Here is a 17,381-nt window from a genome sequence, read left to right as displayed (position 1 = left end):
ACACCAAAAATCAAAGTTAAGATTGTTGAAGTTATTGTTTTTGATAAAGGAATTCGTTCCAGCAAAGGAGAAGAAGAATCACAAAGAGATTTTTATAAATTCTATAGTTTTAAAAATGGTGCTAAAGAGGAAATCCACAGCTTGCACTTGAAGTAAACCAATAAATGATCCAGCAGTACTCAAGCACTTCACGGCATTGGGTAGGTGTCTTCTCTGTGAGCTTTTTCAGGTTTTATTGTTTTACATTGATATTTCTACATTTATTTTATTATCTGACTGATTTTAACTGGGTTCGGAAAATGTGATGAGGCGCACGTTTGTTCATCAAAGCCCAGAATAAGCTGTTACTGAAGTACCAATAAAATAAAACAACACAACTTTCAACTTTGAATTTGACTTCAGTCTTTAAAAAATTAAAAGTTGAGCCAAAGGAAGTCAGTACAATATCAGTAACACGTGACCTTTTAGTACTCTGTCGTCACTGAGCTGAACTTTAAGTGGTGATTTTAGCCGTTTTTCCACTGGAAATGAGCGTCAGCCGACAATGTTTTGATGGAATGACTCAGTGTATCGCTGCTATTTCTTCATTACAATCTGTTGTGATGGCAATAACGACCTCTGTTGTACTCGGTCTTACCACAAAGGCTTCTGAGTGCTTTAGCGGGTGTTTTTATGTCACAGCATCACAGTTGAGCAAGATGCAGGCACAAAACCTGCAGGTGTGCAGCTCAGATCAAAATGATGGCGGCATTCAGGGTTGGGAGGGGTCCAAACCATGAGTTCAGAGCACGCCGTTTTATCTTTTTGTTTTTTAATTTAGCAGCTCTCTATCTCTTCCTAATGTAGAAAATGTAAATGTGATAATAGTATATGAATTTCTAATATAAAAGGAGCGACTGTGTTGTCTCCACCCAGTCTGGAACAAAAGAAAGATTCGCCTGTTTTATGTTCTTCTTCCTGTTAATCATCTGATTCAGATCAGTTTGTCGTTACTGCATCTTTTCAGCTTGCTGTCCTCTAGGGAAGAGAATTGCACATCAATTCCAGTTAATAACTGGTACGAAATTGCTCAATCTATCAAAACCGTGTGCCGCCCAAGTCTAACAATTCCTTTTATTAGCAGTGGCGTGTTCGGGTTTTTTTTTTTTGTTTTTGTTTTTTTGGGGGGTTGCTGTTAAACCGGTGGCAGTGAGGCTTTTGCACACCCAAGTCAAGTGCAAGTCTCACTTTATTCTAACTCAAAATAATATTACAGTATTGATAATACCACTGATTGCAGCAATATTGGCACTGCTATAAACCCCACAGTTTCAGTGACCATGTTCATTGTCCTCTCCCTACAGAAAACCACAGCTCCGCTCATCCCCAACGAGCACACACCTGATGATGCCAAGCCGAGCATTGCTGCCTCTGCGGAGAAGAGCCCCTCCCCGAAAGAGGAGCACCCTGCAGCTACGAAAGTCCCACCCCTGGCTTCACCTGAGACTGATGCAGAGACTTCCATCGCCAAGGAAAGGGCCCATTAGCTGCATTAGAGGGCGGCTCTCATCGGGGCTGCTCCTCCAGCATCCTGCCTGGTCAGGAACTGAAGCATTAATAATCAATGTCTGACTACTGTGAGGAGGACTCAGTTATTCTCCGACTCCTGCCCATCAATCCCTCAGAAGAGCGGAGATTTTGCTGCAGCTCCTCCTCTTCCCTGCTTTTTCTCACTGGTAGCTGCAGAGGAGTTTGATTGACATTCACTCCTGCAGGAGAAGTAATTAAATGGAAAGTCAGCAGCTTCCCGTCTCCTGAACACTGCATGGAAAAAAAAAAAAACGCATAGGGGGGAAAAAGCTGCTGGGGTGCCGCAGAAAAGACACTCCCCGAGCTCTCGACAGCCCCTCAGTTCGCCCGTGGGCTTCCTCTGACTGTCAGTACTCAAGTATGTTTATATTTAAAATAGCGTAATGACATTTATTATAAGAGGCCAGTTCAAATATCCTTGCAAGTCTCTGGCAAAAACAGAAGCTATCACTTCTGGACATGTGTACAACTTCATACATACAGTCGGTTTATGTTGTGCATACATTACACGCCCTATGCAAACCACAAGAAGGCTGGAGAAGCAGCTTTGAGAAGAGTGTGGTGATAAAGGGTTTCACCTTTCAGTCAGAGCTCCTGATGTCCAGGCAGCAGGAGAACGTGTGAATCCTTAGCTGAGAAATTCATTTAAGGCTCCTTCCAGGCAAAGTCTACCTTGTACTCTGATACTGCTGCATTCAAGTACTGGTGTCACTGATGTGCATCTTTTCTTAACAAAGTGATCTCATCCAGACCAACGCCTGTCCTTTCATTTTTTACGTTATTTTCTTTTTTATCTAATCAAGGATGTAGTGTGCCATCGGCGCTCTGAAACAGATGACACTGAGTCACGCACATTTAAAGTCTCATATGTGAGAAAAGGCCTGATGAGCGTAGAGACACTCGTAGTACCAGTGCCTTAATGTAACGGTTGCATCCATCTGTAGCAGCTGAGGTTCACCAACAGAGGAGCCCTTCAAATCATTAATCCAGTGCTAACCTGTGGAGGTGATATAAAGGAAAAAGCATGAATCTTCTACTTAACACTACAATTTTTATGTTGTTGACAAACTGTGAATTTTCCAAATCTGAGAAGGAATCATCACTATTTAGCTGAAAGGATCACAGAGACCTGTGGTGAGTTTATGTTGCTGCGTTTTAAAATATCGCAGGTCACTGAAAAAGAGCTTGTGAGAAATAAACAACTAAGCAAAGCCATCTTTTAACTGCAGGTTGCTTCAGCAGCGATAGATGTGCTGAAAACTCAGCTGCTGGGTGAGGATGAAAGAACGAAGTGTGTAGCCAGAGTTAATTATTCAGCCTTTGAGCTCCTCCTGATCTTCCTCCCAGTCCTCTCTCTTCCTGCCGTGTTCTGCCTCTGTAGAAAAGTCTCATATCTTACTCCTCTCCTCCTTTTACTTGCACAGTTTTTTTTTGTACAGTACGCCCACGATCGGTTCATTAACTCGTTCATTCTCTAACTGTTTCAGCTCTCGAGGAATTCTTTCTACCTGCTCTCAGGTAATCCCTGACATGTCTCTGTTGGAGGATGCTGTGAAGTGTGTAATAGTGTAAAGAAGTGTAATTACTGAGTATTTGTTTGGAAAACTCAGAGAAATGCTAAAATTTACAGTAAACCGAGACCTTTTTTTCTTTGTTTTCAACTAAAGCTGAACTTAGTGGGCTTTCTTGTGGAAAGTATTTAAAGATAGTTTGGTGTATTTAATTGTCACCGAGAAGCAAGAATGTATGATGTTCGATTTTTGAGAAGGGGGGGAAAAAAAAGGGAAGCTCGTGATGTTCAAAGGGAGGATGAAATTTAAGGTTTAGCTGAAAGTCTGCAGACCACAGAGAGGCCGAGCCGAGCTCTTGTATTTATTCCTGTTTTCAAAGCGGGATCAGACGTGAATGCTCTGATCTGATTATTACATTGCATTATGTATACAGATACAGTACTATACCGTTGATGGAACACTTATTTATGTCCACTTTGTTTGGTATCAACACTGTGATATATGTATTTCATTCAATTTATTCACTTCTTTTTACATGATCATTGTGTCTGGTAAATAAAAAAACATGTTGTCTTATTATAACTTTGTTAAAGTTTTCTTCTGTCAGTGGGAGGCTGCTCAGTTGTTCTTATTTAAAAAGCATTCAGCGGGAGATTTGTTTGATATGCAGGGTAATCACAAACCGCTGAATCATGGAAGAGAAAAGTTAACACAAAAAAAGAGAACAGATGGGGAAAAACACCCTTTCATGGAAGCTTGTTTATATCACCGAAATAAATAAATTGGCATCATAAGTCATAATTTCAGTTTATGTAAAAAAAAAAAAAATTCACTATTAACTAATACATTTTGAGATGACTCAAAATTTTAGCTTGCTGTGAATGTTATTGTTGCACCGTTTGTCCACAGCATGTCTTTTATCCTGTCTTCCTTCTCTCACTCTAACCAATCACAGCAGATGGCCCCGCCCCTCCCTGAGCCTGGTTCTGCCGGAGGTTTCTTCCTGTTAAAAGGGCGTTTTTCCTTCCCACTGTCGCCAAAGTGCTGCTCATAGGGGGTCATATGATTGTTGGGTTTTTCTCTGTATCTATGAAGCGCCTTGAGGCGACTTTAGTTGTGATTTGGCGCTATATAAATAAAATTGAATTGAAGAGTGCATTCTGCAAGCTGTTGGCAGTCACAGATGGTATAATAAAAGATGAAGGTAGGCAAGTTTGGAAAAGTCAAGAGCAGCGTTTCCATCTTTGCCATCTTGGTTTCAAAAAAACAGGATGTGACGAGGAGGACCGGCCAGAGCGTGCTCATTGTTCCCACTCATTGGCTAATGACTTCTAATTGAAGTTGTTAGCTGATGTTGTTGGGGTCAAATCAGAAAGTTATCATTTATAGAACTGAACCAAAGATATCGCCATCTAGTGACCTGTCCGATAAAATATTATTGCATCTCCACTTTGTGGCTTCATTTTTATGATCTGGAATTTACGCCACGCTTACTGTTTATGAAGTACTTTATTCCAATATGCTTACTTTACTCCATGACTCCGTGACTCCACTCACCACTTTTCACTTCCCATCTGTTTATCTGCCACTGCAGTGTGTCACAGTTATTGGTTTTTATTTAATTTGATTTTAAATTTAATGACATAGTTAAATGCTGTCTTCTTTCTGCAACAGTAGGTGTTTTGTCCCATCTTCCTGTGTGCTTTTCTCTTCTCTTTCCCCAAACTGGTACAACCGATGACCATCCCTTCCTGAGCCTGGTTCTGCTGGAGGTTTGTTCCTCTTACAAGGGAGTTTTTACTTCCCACCATCACAAAATGCTTGCTCATAGGGAGTCGTCAGATTGCCCGAGCTTTGCTCAAACTACTGTAGGGCATTTAGCTAGCAATATAAAGTACTTTGAAGCAACCTTTGTGATTTGGCACTATATAAATAAACCTGAATTAAACTGAACAAATCAGTCTGGACGAGCACAAACACAACAGCCAATCAGAATCAGGCACAAGTTAGAAAATAACAAGTAATAAAGGAGTAAATAAATAATTACACATAACAAATGTGAGCAAAAGCTATTCATGTTTTTTGTGTCCTCAAGCATAATTTATGGTCCCACAGATTCATCTGTGCACGTTTCCATTTGGACAGCCTGAGAACCTACACAGATATTTAGATGTTGTAGTTTCTTATTCACATGCAGTGTGGTAATATCTGTTGCTTCATACACAGTTTAAATTGTGTCCTCATCATTTAGAACTAGTGTTTCACTTTTCATATAAAGATCAAATAGCAGATGTGCTGCACACCAAACTACAGCATGACTAGATTAAACTTTGTCCTTTTCCTCAGCTGAGCAGCCGCACAGAGCTGCCAGCGTGGGTGTAAACTCCCACAGATGTATATGCTATGTATAAAACATACGAGAAAATGGTTTTCACACAAGGACTCACAGCTAGAAGACCAAAATGTGGGAAAAATAAATCGTGTTTATCCCACAGGCAGATATGATCCTTTAAGATTTACCCAAATCACACTTTTTGAGATATTTTTTCACTGAATTATCACGAAACGGATAAAACATGGAGGGCAGAAACAGTAACAAGTGTCTCTATTACATTATAAACATTAAATTTGGCGTGTTTTACTGCTGAAAAACTGATATAGTCCTAATAATGAAAAAACTCTTGCTGTGTCATTTTGAGTGTGACTGAAATTTACTTGCTAAATATATTTTAGCAGCCATAGAATTTCATGTGACTATCCCATGTACTTAGTAGCTATGACGGCTAAAATCAAGAGATGCAAATCTTCAGCCTTCCTCTACATAATTTAATAAGGTGTGTAACACAAAAAATATTCATTGCAGGGAGGTGAAATTGTGCAGACTTTCATTAAACGGACAAATATTCTACAACAACTGCATACCATCTCTTTGCCGTCGCTGTTTTGGTGGATTATTGTCTCCACTTTGCATTTTTTAGATTCAGTGATTCACAAGAAATGATTTGCTGATCAGGCAAATCGCTCATCTAAAGAGAAGCCATGGCTCTCATGTTCTAATGGCAGGGTTTGCTGCGAATTGTGGATTTATTTTAACTCTAAGCTTAAATCCGAAAACTGTTCTGAGCGCTAAAAAACGAAACCGACCTCACCGTCACCTCGCAGTATGGCTCTGAAGTCCAAACATCTACATCCTACCTTCTGTCAGCACAGATAAAATCTCTGAGGAAGTTGATAACCCACGCTCAGTTTATTTCCACATCTGGAAGCTGCTGGAGTCACGGAGATATCAGCTGTGGAAGTCATGACAACCGCGCGGGGGGGCATCAAGGTTATCACAGTTAATTCAACCTAAGCTAAAAGTAAAACTGAAGGTGAGAAAATAAATTTGAATAAATGAAATACAAATAAAAGGCATCAGTAGTGTAGCTGCTCCATCATCCAACTTATTAAACAAATACCATCTATATACTAATCTATACTGCAGGATACTATTATACTACCATCTATAACTCAGATAGACTCACCAGCAACATTATTAGGCACACCTGTTTCAATCACATGAAAATAAGTTCAAAAGCTGCATCAGAATCAGGAAGAGAGGTGATTTGAGTGACTTTGAATGCTGCATGGTTGTTGGCAGCAGTCAGGCTGGTCCGAGTATTTCAGAATCATCTCCAGGATTCACAGAGAATGGTCTGAAAAAAGACAAGCGTCAGTTTTCTGAGCTTAAAAAGGGTTTGTTGATGCCAGAGAAGATTGGCCACACTGCTTATAGTTGATGGAAAACTAATCAGTTGCAACCAGTTGTTTCAACCAAAATGTGAGCATGTTGAAGGAGATCCAGCAGCAGAAGACCACACCAGGTGGAACTCTTATCAGACCACAATTCATATGGGGTCAAGATGTTGCCTGGGTGACGAGTTTCAATTTCTCCTGCAATGTTTGGATGACAGCATCAGCATTTCGCATGAACAGCATGAAGGCATGCATCCATCCTGCCACGCATCAACGGTTCAGGCTGGTGGTGGTGATGTCACAAGATCACAATCCAACACAGTACCTTTGGGATGTAGCGGAACAAGAGATTGGCATCATGGATGTGCAGCCAGGAAATCTGCAGCAACTCTCTGGTGCTGTCGTGTCAGTACGCATCAAAACCTGTGACGAATGTTTCCAACACTTTGCTGAATCTGTGGCTTCAAGAATGAAAGCAGCTCTGAAAGCAAAAGAGAGTCCAACCTGAAACTTGTACTTTTATGTGAGTGCCTATTAAAATAAAACTAATACAAACTAATCGGATAACTAAAAGTAAAACCAAATGTTTAAAAAAAAAAGAAAGTAAACATTAAAATTGAAAATTAAATTGAAACATGGCAAGCAAAACTATTTGCTTCACAAATGATGAAATGATGATAACTTTGCAAAAGCCTCTGGATACAGTGTGTGCGCCGACAGACTCACAGACAGCTATTGAAAAGAAATGTGAAACAGTAGCAATTAACAGCTTACAGAATCCACATCTTGATGACAAATTTTCTTTAATTTTTTAATATTTACAACACTGCATCCTAATAGCATGAAAAAACTGCTGTAATATACATTATAACTTGCAGCAGTTGTATTCAAGTTACATTTAAGTATTTTACATTCTTAGACGTAGTCTCAGAGACTACGTCCCATGAAAATGGTTTTAATATGTACCATTACGCTCAGATACATTATGATAAATGATGACAAACAACTTTATAAATCAAACAACACAATACAAAAAAACATTCATTTAAAATAATGTGTCCAGCTAGGACAGATGAAACAACCAAAACTGTGCCACTTGCTCAACAGTCCATGGCTATGTGACTATTGTGTTCATACAGTCTGCTCTTCTACCATGAAGAGATATTTCAGTGGGATTAAATCTGCATGCACAGAAACCCAGAGGACCAGGAGTAAGAGAAGTTTGACAAGTTGTCCATCACGTCTCAGGATCCTTCGTCCACTGTCAGCTCCTGCAGCTGCTCCTGCACATTCTCCAGCTGCTCCGTCTGGCTCTCTTGTGGCTGCTCGGACTCCGGCTCATGGTTCTCTACCTCTTCCTCCATCTTTGGCTCCTCGCGTACACTCTCCAGATTCTCTGAGCTCTCAAAACAACCCGAATCCCGCGGCTCCTTGGCGTCCTCCCCAGATGTTTCCTCCTTCTCCTTCTCCCCCTCTTCTGGCTCTGACTCTTCTTCAGCTACACAAGCACAAAAACAATCACAGTTTAATATATAGAGGTTTACGCCGATCCTTTTTATTCTTACTGAACTCTGACAGGTCCTTTCATCTCGCTCAGCATCCAGCAGTAAAGGAACAACACAATCATTCATCCGGAGTCACTTTGTGTCCACCTGGTGAATCTAAACCCTAGCTCACTCCTGTTCAGCGTTGTTTATGTTCGCTCAAACCTCCTGAGGGAAATCCACTACATGCAGACAGCTGACTGTTATTTGCTGCTGTGTTAGTGCATAAATACGGTGGGACAGCAGAGAGTGAACCAAAACAGTAAATCTGTGGGTCAGATGGCTAAAAAAAGAGACAAAACTACTAGTATTTAATGCTCAAACAGCTGCAGATTCAAGAAACACTTGCAGGTTTCTCAGCAAAGATAATCACTTCCATCCGTTCACATCTCACCAAAGTGATTGTAGTGTGTATGAAAATTAACTCCAGCTATAAGTTAATATGCTGCAGGTTAAATTACTTTCAGTGGTTTCAATGAGCAACGACTCTAATAGTAAGGAATTGATGGACAGTCATCACTGTGGTCAAAATAATACAAATAAAGGTTATTGCGGTTTAGGGGAAGTAGATACTGATTCATATGAAATGTTTTTGGGTGAATTTTAAAGAAAGTTTAAATTCACAAACTGTCCTTCTGCAGCAAAGATGAGCCAAGATATTAAGACGAAGCACTGATAACACAATGTGAGCCATGAAGTGCACCTGATTGTGTAGTTGAAGCATAAAAAAAATGACAAAGTGCTCCTGAAATCAGCATCCTTTGATTAGACATTATGAGCTTTGCAGCATCACAGTGTATAAACTTACAGTCTCTCAACAGCTCAGTGGCGTTCAGGATCTTGGAGCGCTGCTCTGGGTCTGTGATGTTCAGCTCATTCAGGTGAGACTCCTTCAGCCCTGCAAAGTCCTCCAGAGTCTGGAAACCATGCATGGACAGCAAAGAACTCAGCTCCTGCAACATGAGAGAGAATAAGCTTTACATCTCTGCGATCAGACAGAGGTGACCATCGCAACGGTTGCTCTGCAGTTTCCCTCACCATCAGGCCGATGCTGTCCAGGACTTCCTCCAGGGATTTGGGTTTGGATTTGGCTCGGTTGGCTTTTCTGCTGCAGCGTTTCCTCCTGGTCGGGGGGCTTTCGTCGGGCAGGAGGTTCACATAAATGAACTTAAAGGAGCCCACCTTGTTGTTGAGCTTCCCGGTCCAGGTGCCCACGGGGGGCTTCTCGATGATGTGGATGATGTCCCCTTTCTATGAAAAGAGAGAGCATTAATACTGGCAGCCTGACAGGAGATAAAAGAAACTCACGAAAGACAGAATTATGAGTTTAAATTAAAGTCTGCGATCATCTCAAAGTTTCGCTCAATATCTGATCAAAAATCTATCCAGTGATTTAAGATAATGATCACCAGTGTAAAAGCTTTGAAAATATGAGTTTATAAATATTTTAAGAACCCCGTCAAGCAGACTTTTCTGATCACACATCATTGTATAAACTGCACTGAAATGATATTTTATCAAAGGGGGTAACCAGTAACGGAGGGTCTTGTAGATTAAACTCTTCCTTCACGGATGATAATCAAAATGACCGGTCTTCTTTTACACAGCTAACAAGCTCCCTGGAGGACGCCTCAGTGAGACAGCAAACGAGGCCAAATCGCAGCCAGTGAGGAAGACTCCCCCCTCCGAGACTCACTTGGAGTTTTAGCGAATCCACATCGTAGGGGCTGGGGGTGAAGTCGGTGTGGACCACAGCGCGGCCGCAGAACGGGCCGTTGTAAGCAATGCCGTTCTCCTCCAGTCGCATGCTGTCCCTCTGGCTATATCCACTGTCCAGGCTCTGTCTGTCGCTGTCTGAGGAGGACAGATAAGAAGCTGGGTCAGATTCATCCTGAGGCCTTCGCCTCTGCCCCAGAGGTTTAAACACACTGTAAACATCCCTGTATGACTCCAGGAATCATGCTGATGGGACACTGGGCCTTTATACAATATAAAAGGGGTTTTCAGGCTTTTATTAAAGTAGTATGGCATTTTACAAAGATGTCAGACCTCTAAATAGCATTTGTAACATAAATATATAATATTAGGTTGGACTTATTAACTATGAATGCTGGATAATTAAGTCAAAGCACTTTTCCTCCAGTGGGAAACACGGCCTTTTGAAGACTTGAGCAGTTACAAGAACATCTTACAGGGAAAACTTCCCTTCTCAGTCATCTGTAAAATTATCAACTTGCTACTTTCAGTCTCTCCCTGTGGTTTTGCCACAGCGGGTAGCTCCGCATGTTTGATTTGGCAGATTTTTTATACCCTTCCTAACGCAACCTCATAAGGATTGGGTTCGCCTCGATCAAACTAGGCATCGTTTGCTTGTTAAGTGATTATGAAATCCCTTAAATTGTGTAAATTAAGAAAAGCGGTGGCACTCACAATTTAGTTTAGCTTTGGGATTGAGTAGCACCTGTTTGGGAAACTTTTCTACCTCTGTTAAATTACTCCAGCAGCAAAGTTAAGCCTGGTCTAACATTTTAACACTGTTTTAACAGCTATAATGCCGAAGACTCTCTATGCATCTGACCGAGGAAATCAGGTCGACTGAGTCAGTGACCTCCTTTAAATCTAAAATTAAAATACACTTTTAGGGGAGGAGAGCCTTTCCTGTTTTTACTTGAGTAAAAATCCTTCCTTTAAAGAATTCGATAGTCAAGAATCTAGTTTATCATTATAATTATTGTCTTGCTGTTAAAAGAAAATTAATATCACCCTAAAAAAGTATTCAGTGTATCCTTGGGCCACACGCAGTCTGTCACATCTGTGTAGTCGGACCTCCTGTTCCTCTCACACAGCCTGAAGTAGTGATTTTTTTTCACACTTACTGCCAGAGAGCTGGCGGCTGATGGGGCTGGGCATGGTGTCCTCCGAGCCTGTGGAGCACACCGACGTCCTCTGGCCTGCACTCAGATCTGGAAGCCAGTCGGAAGGGACAGGAGACAGCTCTTCACCGCTCTCCCCCTGGGGACAACAGTGCAGGTCAGAGGTCAGTTCACATTTACCTCCCATACATAATAAAAAAGTCAAAGAAGTGTCTCATTATCTTTGTCTCAAACTTGTTTCATTACCTTGGAAAATATTTTAGGGCATCTGTCATTGATTTGCAGAAAAGTGAATTCTTCTTTAGAAACACGGTCTGGCTTGTCTTTGTGCTAACAGACATTAACCTTTAAATGACAGATTGGTGGCAGTCTGCTAAATTTAGAGCTCTGAACTGAGTGAGCATTATACCAAACTTTGGTAGGAGATAGACATGAAAAAGCAGACGCAGTGGAAGAGGGTTTATTCGGGCTCTTTACCCAAACATCAGCATCCCCACAAATCTAAAATACTTGATTACAAGAAGAGTGCACAGCACTGGCTGAACTGTAACATTAAATTCTGCAGTATGCTGTATTTTAGTTAAATCTAGAAAACGTTGCATGCAAGTTTTTGTGCAAGGTAAAAGAATAAACCCCTCTGCAGTACATGGATTTCTCCACAAGGTGGAGACAGATTCACATTTGTAGTAGTGTGAACTTTTTTTTTTCCTTTTTTTTTTTTTAGGTATGCATCACGTGTTAACCTTTGGATTACTTTGTGAAACTTAAACAGTCTTTACCCCTTCTTCAGCTAAAGCCTTCTGCACCATCTTGGACGTTTTGCGGGTCATGGTGCGTGAAATGACATTGCGCCACTTCTTCCCCAGTTTGCTGCCACTTTTCACTGCTTCCTCTGTAGTCACACCATCTGCTACCTGGAGAAAAGGAGAAAAGGGAAAACCACCAGATGAGTTTTCAGTGTTATTTAAAGTCACTGGAATTAAGTTTGAGAGTAGTAAAAAAAATATTCAAATCAAAGTCACTGACATGAATTTCCTCGGTGGCATCGAAGCCAGGTCATAAAATTTTTCTCACAGACTAAGAAGAGCGTTTGTGGTAATGGGGGTTGCGTGCACACATGTTACTGCCATCCACAAAGTATTTCTCTGTCTCTCTGTAGCACGAACACGCACACACAGACACACAAGCGCTCTACTGTGGTGCTTGAAAGCACAGTTTTAGAGAGTGTTACCAGACTCCATCTGCAGACAAACTGTGTGAAGTTGCGTGCTTATTACTGACATCTAAAAATGTCGTTTTCAGGCTTTTGAGGTAGTTAACAGCAGAGACGGGCACATAGCTTAATCACAGTGATTATTAGTATCATGCAGATCCTAAAAAGCAAGAGTGGGCGCTTGTGAATTAGTCAAGAGCTGTAGCCCAAAAACTTAACATTAAGTATTAAAAAGAGTGCCAAATAGACAGAATACATCAAGACAGCAGATGCAGTTTTATCCTTAAATTGCTGTATGTAAAATAGATTTGTCAGGTGAGTTATGAAGAGCAGCAGCAGAGAATTCCTAACAGCACCCACCTGGTTAGTGGTCACGTTCAACCACCATAACCTTCTACTAATAATACCCACAGGTTTCTGTTTTGGTTCTGCTACTCAGGTGTCGTTTGGAAGCATGTCGTATTAAGACAAGCTTTTTTCAATGAAGTCTACATCTGTCCACATTACCTCCTGATTAAACTGTTGTAATTATTTCTATTTCTTCACCAATCGTTACTTTATCACCTGCAGAAGCTCGTCTTCTCTCAGGAAAGAAACAGTGCGATCACATCACACCTGTACTGGCCTCCCTGCACTGGCTTCTAGTCCATTGCAGGATCCAGTTTAAAATTTTACTATTTGCTTTCAAGAGCCCGAGTGGTTTTGTGCCATCCTACTTAACCTGGTCTGTAAACCAGCTGCTTTTAGAAGTTTCTAGATCCACGCTCGAAGTTGAGTCGTGTAGTAGTTGAGCAGGTTTCCTGGGTTTTATCATGCGGTCTTATTTATTTGTATTATTGTTTATTTGATGATGTTTTGATATTTTTGCAGGCTTTAGTGTATTTATTAGTGATGTGCTGATTGGTAATTATCTTTGTATTTGGCATAATCTATACAACACTTTAGTCAGCTGATATTAACAGAATTTTGGGGGGTCAAGCTTGGCTTCCCTGATTTAAAAATCAATACTAGATTTGCAAACTAACCATAAGTTTGTCCATTTAGCTCCATTCCCTCATATTCAGTGAGAAATGTCTTGATTTGAAGCCAATTTTGGTACAAATGTGAAATAATTAGGCCCCGGAGAAGCCCTCAAAGCTTGTCGTGCACTTATTCTTAATGAAACACTATCATGAAGAAACGCTGCCGTTTATCGGCAGTGTAAACATTCAGTAACCACAATGACAATGGCAAACCCACGTCTGCAGAGACCGCTGACAGGGGTGTAACAGATGAATTCTCAGCAGAAAGTTTTAAGCTCAGAGTTGATGAATTAAAATTTAATTAAATTGAATTAAATGAAAAATAATAAGGCCAAATTTAAATGGATACGCTCTTCGGGGGAATACCATTTATGATTTTCGGACGGAGAGGCTCTCTGCTTGACTAGACCGGAGGACATCCTGTCTGCATGCTGTTGTCATCTGGGGCTCTGTGCAATGCTTCTCATTCTTACTTCCTCTGTAATCATTTCTCTCTAACTTCCACTCAGTAACCTGAATGTTGCTGGGAAATTATTAATATATTCTGTTAATTTTAAAAGTGTTATCATTTGTTCACACGTGTAAATCAGGAAGCACCAACTGGGCACTTCTGTAACAGTCATAACTGAAAAAAAGCTTCCACTTGACCTCTGGTGGATGCGTTATTTAGAGAAGGCCACAGTACGAGAGACGAGGAACAATGTAACAAAATATCTGGAGGAACTGCTATTCAGGAAGTTAAAAGAAGAGATAAAATAGGTATTTTCACTTTATAAACTGATGTTTTGTATATTTTGCTTGTTTTGTGCAAATCCCAGGGAAGAAACTTACATTCTCCTCCAAGCTGAACTCCTTCTCTGACACAACAGGAGAGGTAGGCTTGGGCTTCATGAAATCCTTGAAGCTGCTGGACCTCTGCAGGGTGAGCTGCAAACAAAATGTGCATTGCACTTAAATATCATGAACTCATGAACAGCAAAGAGGATCACACAGTTGTTCAGTGGTTTTCTGTGGAATAACTGATAATGCTGAACTTGCGGTCGTGCACACAGTATGATCTTATCTCCTCAAATTTGTGAACAGAAGGGGTTTCTTAGAAGTAATGTGTGCCAGTGTTTCTCCACACACTGTTATCGGAGTTGAAGTCACGGCTAATTGAACGTCTGCACGGTGATGTGGCTGCATCTGATAAGGTTTTACAAAGGTATTGCAGCTGTTTAGCAGGAAACACAAAGGAAATGATGTGCGGCTAGATTCATTAGGGTTTCTGCAATAAATAGCTCGTGTTTTCAAAAGTGGCATACACAAGACCTTGGGGGAAGGACAGGAGCACCAAAGCAACAACATTGTTTTTTTATTCTTTTTTTAGTTCAAACACCAGAAAGGCAAAGCTCTAGTAATTTTGAGCAAAAGAGACAAATCTGACTCATTTTTTTGCATATTTTCCAGATTTAGACTTTCTTGTAGCTGTTGTGGAAACTTTTTGTCTAATTTTCCATTTAACCACGCCGCCGTGCAACATCTTATCGCAGCTCATCCTTCTCTCTCTGCTCAAACCACAGGAAACTGGCAAAGCTTTAGCAACTGCTGCCAGCCAATCATTGCAGACATCCAGCCAGCACCGGTGGCTTACGGTCTACCTTGTAAAGTTTAACCACCAAAGCTTAACCTTCAGCATTCTTGGGCCTCAGTGACATTTAATATGACAAGTTCTGGTGGCAAATGTTTCTTTTCCCATCCTCAGTTTTTATTTAACAGCCACAGACCTTTCAGCTAAATCAATCTTCTATTAAAGCCGACAACCGCAGCAGTGACATGAGAAGAACAAACGCAGCGAGTTGTGTAATGACATGGCGTGAAAACGACCGCGGGTGGAGAGCTGGATGGAAAATAAGAGCACCGGTGTCAAGTGTAGGAGGTTCACTATCTTGATAGCAGCTGAAGACAAAGTCAGCAGAAGCCACAAAGCCTTCTCTGACTCAAACTACATCTGCAGCAATGATTCACCCTGCCAGAATAGAGGAACTTTACTTTTCTAAAAATGTACCGAGGCTGCAGCCAAAACGGTAGTTAGAAAAGGTAGGAAATATTCTGCTTTAGGCAAAAAGCTGCTGCTGAACCTCAAGTGTTGTCTGTGTTCGTGTGCGTTCAGCTTAACCGCAAAAGGTCTGAACTAACTTAAGCTGACATCCTGTGTTGAAAAGATGTGCACACAAAGAAGACAGCTGATGTCGAAGTGCAAACAAGTGTGTGTGGCAACAAAAGTCTACAAAAAGTAACAAATATAAAAACTATGACTTTCTGTTTAATATAAGCATTTCAAAGCGTAGCTGCACACACACATCAAAACAAAGAATTACAGCAACCAAAAAAACTCACCTTCTTCTTCTGCACCTGCTCCTTCTCTGAGGCATTTGACGGCCTTCGCCTCAACATCTTGTCCCTCTGTGATCCTCAGATCTCCCCGGACAGAAAGCTGTGGGAAAGTTGGACCCGCTTTAATCACCTGAGGATTTCTGTGACTGCGCGGTCACAGCCCGAGTCTGATTAGAAAACTGAGGAAGCCTGTTGTGTGCTGTGTTGCTGCCGAGTGAACTGCAGAAGCCAGCAGGAAGTCACGTGGCCATGCTGAAACTGAAAAGGCAAACCCTGTTTTTGGTGACTGCACGGAGACTCGTGGTTTTGTTACAAGTATTGCTCACAAGCGCATGCTATTTGCTCTCTGTGGCTCAAAACTGAACATGATACATGCAACCTTAATGAGTATTTCATTACAACACTGTTGACTGTTACCACATATCAAATGGTGCATAATCACCTGTTTCTCATCATCTTTAAAAAAAAGTTTTAAAGATAAAAGTTAAGTCAAGTAAAAGCTGGCTGGAGGAATATTAATCAGCAAAAGATGTTGATGATCTTTTGCTGCAGTGACATCCCGCAGCCACTTATACAACATTACTACCCCTGCACCGTCTTTGAACTTCTGCAAAAAGTTGCAGTTAAATTTACTGGCTGTAAAAACTTCTCTTGTGTATCTTAACATCTGTGTTGTCAGGCTCCTTTGTGTGCTCACGATGTTGAGGACAAATAAAAGGTTTTGATTTTGCAGTCTGTCGTTTAGCTTCAGTTTTACTGAGCTGAAGTGTGGAAGTGAAAGGCAGCTAGAGCTGACATATTTAGCAACTCAGTAACAGCTTTGCAGCTGCAGCTACAGGAGGCCATAAAAAATCAAAAAATCACAAACTGCTGATCAGATTGCCCAAAAACTCACATATTTACTCACAAAGTGGTTTATGGGACAAGTGAGTTAAAACAAAAACCACCAGACACATCCTGACAGGATAGAAATGGAGCATTGAGACAAAAACAACTTGTGTGACTCAGAAATGTGTGCGCTTGTGAGTGCGCACTGAGCTGGCAGGACAAGGCGAAGTAAATGGCTGGCAGTAAATGTAAAGAGGGAAGTACGATGCAAGTCAAGTTTAGTTTGTTATTTTGGAGGGGGGGGGGAGACCACATGATAAGAGGATGCCCTATTTTAGTTTCCTGTCAGTCGGTTAAAGGTTGGCAAGCAATCTCGCAAAAGATCTCAAATGGGATGAAAACAACAAGCAACAGCTGATTTGGACAGTGCAAACTAACACATAGTAGTGTCAGAAACATTCAGACGTTCGGGTGACTACAGTGCTGCAGAGATAACAAAATAAGAGCTCTTAGCACATGTTTAACGTAAAGAAAAAATAAAAACACTCATGCATAATGAAATTTGTGTAAAGAAAACAACAAAACATTATTACGGACGCAGTTGTTATGATTACACTCACGGACACGTGAAGATGCTTTTTTAAATAATTTTTTGGACATTTTTGTAAGAGCATTTCAGAAAGCAAAAGGGAAAATCAAAAAGTTTTGAA

The 17,381-nt window shown here is 40.9% G+C and overlaps 2 protein-coding genes across 3 annotated transcripts in view; one reads left to right on the top strand and one right to left on the bottom strand.

The window, feature by feature from the left end:
* Positions 1-3,662, top strand: part of zdhhc9 (zinc finger DHHC-type palmitoyltransferase 9) — a 28,430-nt gene extending 24,768 nt beyond the window's left edge. For both annotated transcript variants that reach the window (XM_042220756.1, XM_042220762.1), the window contains one exon: positions 1,344-3,662. In XM_042220756.1, the coding sequence (XP_042076690.1) occupies positions 1,344-1,526 (183 nt within the window). In that variant the 3' untranslated portion in view covers positions 1,527-3,662. The remainder of the gene's footprint in view (positions 1-1,343) is intronic.
* Positions 3,663-6,765: 3,103 nt separating this feature from the next.
* On the bottom strand, positions 6,766-16,071 carry sash3 (SAM and SH3 domain containing 3). Its single transcript, XM_005913168.2, has 8 exons — positions 15,847-16,071; positions 14,299-14,394; positions 12,012-12,146; positions 11,236-11,371; positions 10,056-10,213; positions 9,398-9,610; positions 9,168-9,312; positions 6,766-8,313 (listed from the first exon to the last, which is right to left on the bottom strand). Exons 1-8 carry the CDS (start codon positions 15,901-15,903, stop codon positions 8,060-8,062), a joined length of 1,194 nt encoding a protein of 397 aa, XP_005913230.1. The 5' UTR covers positions 15,904-16,071; the 3' UTR covers positions 6,766-8,059.
* Between the last annotated feature and the right edge of the window lie 1,310 nt (positions 16,072-17,381).

Source organism: Haplochromis burtoni, unplaced genomic scaffold (genome assembly GCF_018398535.1).
Source record: "Haplochromis burtoni strain Fernald_Lab_line unplaced genomic scaffold, NCSU_Asbu1 Contig_4, whole genome shotgun sequence".
NCBI lineage: Eukaryota > Metazoa > Chordata > Actinopteri > Cichliformes > Cichlidae > Haplochromis > Haplochromis burtoni.
The sequence above is the reverse complement of the archived record's forward strand: the minus strand, read 5'-3'. Positions and strand labels throughout refer to the sequence as shown.

Bases quoted from the DNA above. Each gene is read 5' to 3' on its own strand.
- sash3 (XM_005913168.2), bottom strand. From the start codon at position 15,903: ATGTTGAGGCGAAGGCCGTCAAATGCCTCAGAGAAGGAGCAGGTGCAG. The intron at 14,395-15,846 runs GTGAGTTTTTTT...TTTTGTTTGCAG, and splicing joins AGCAGGTGCAGAAGAAGAAG to CTCACCCTGCAGAGGTCCAG. The intron at 11,372-12,011 runs GTAAAGACTGTT...TGTTGTCCCCAG, and splicing joins AGGCTTTAGCTGAAGAAGGG to GGGGAGAGCGGTGAAGAGCT.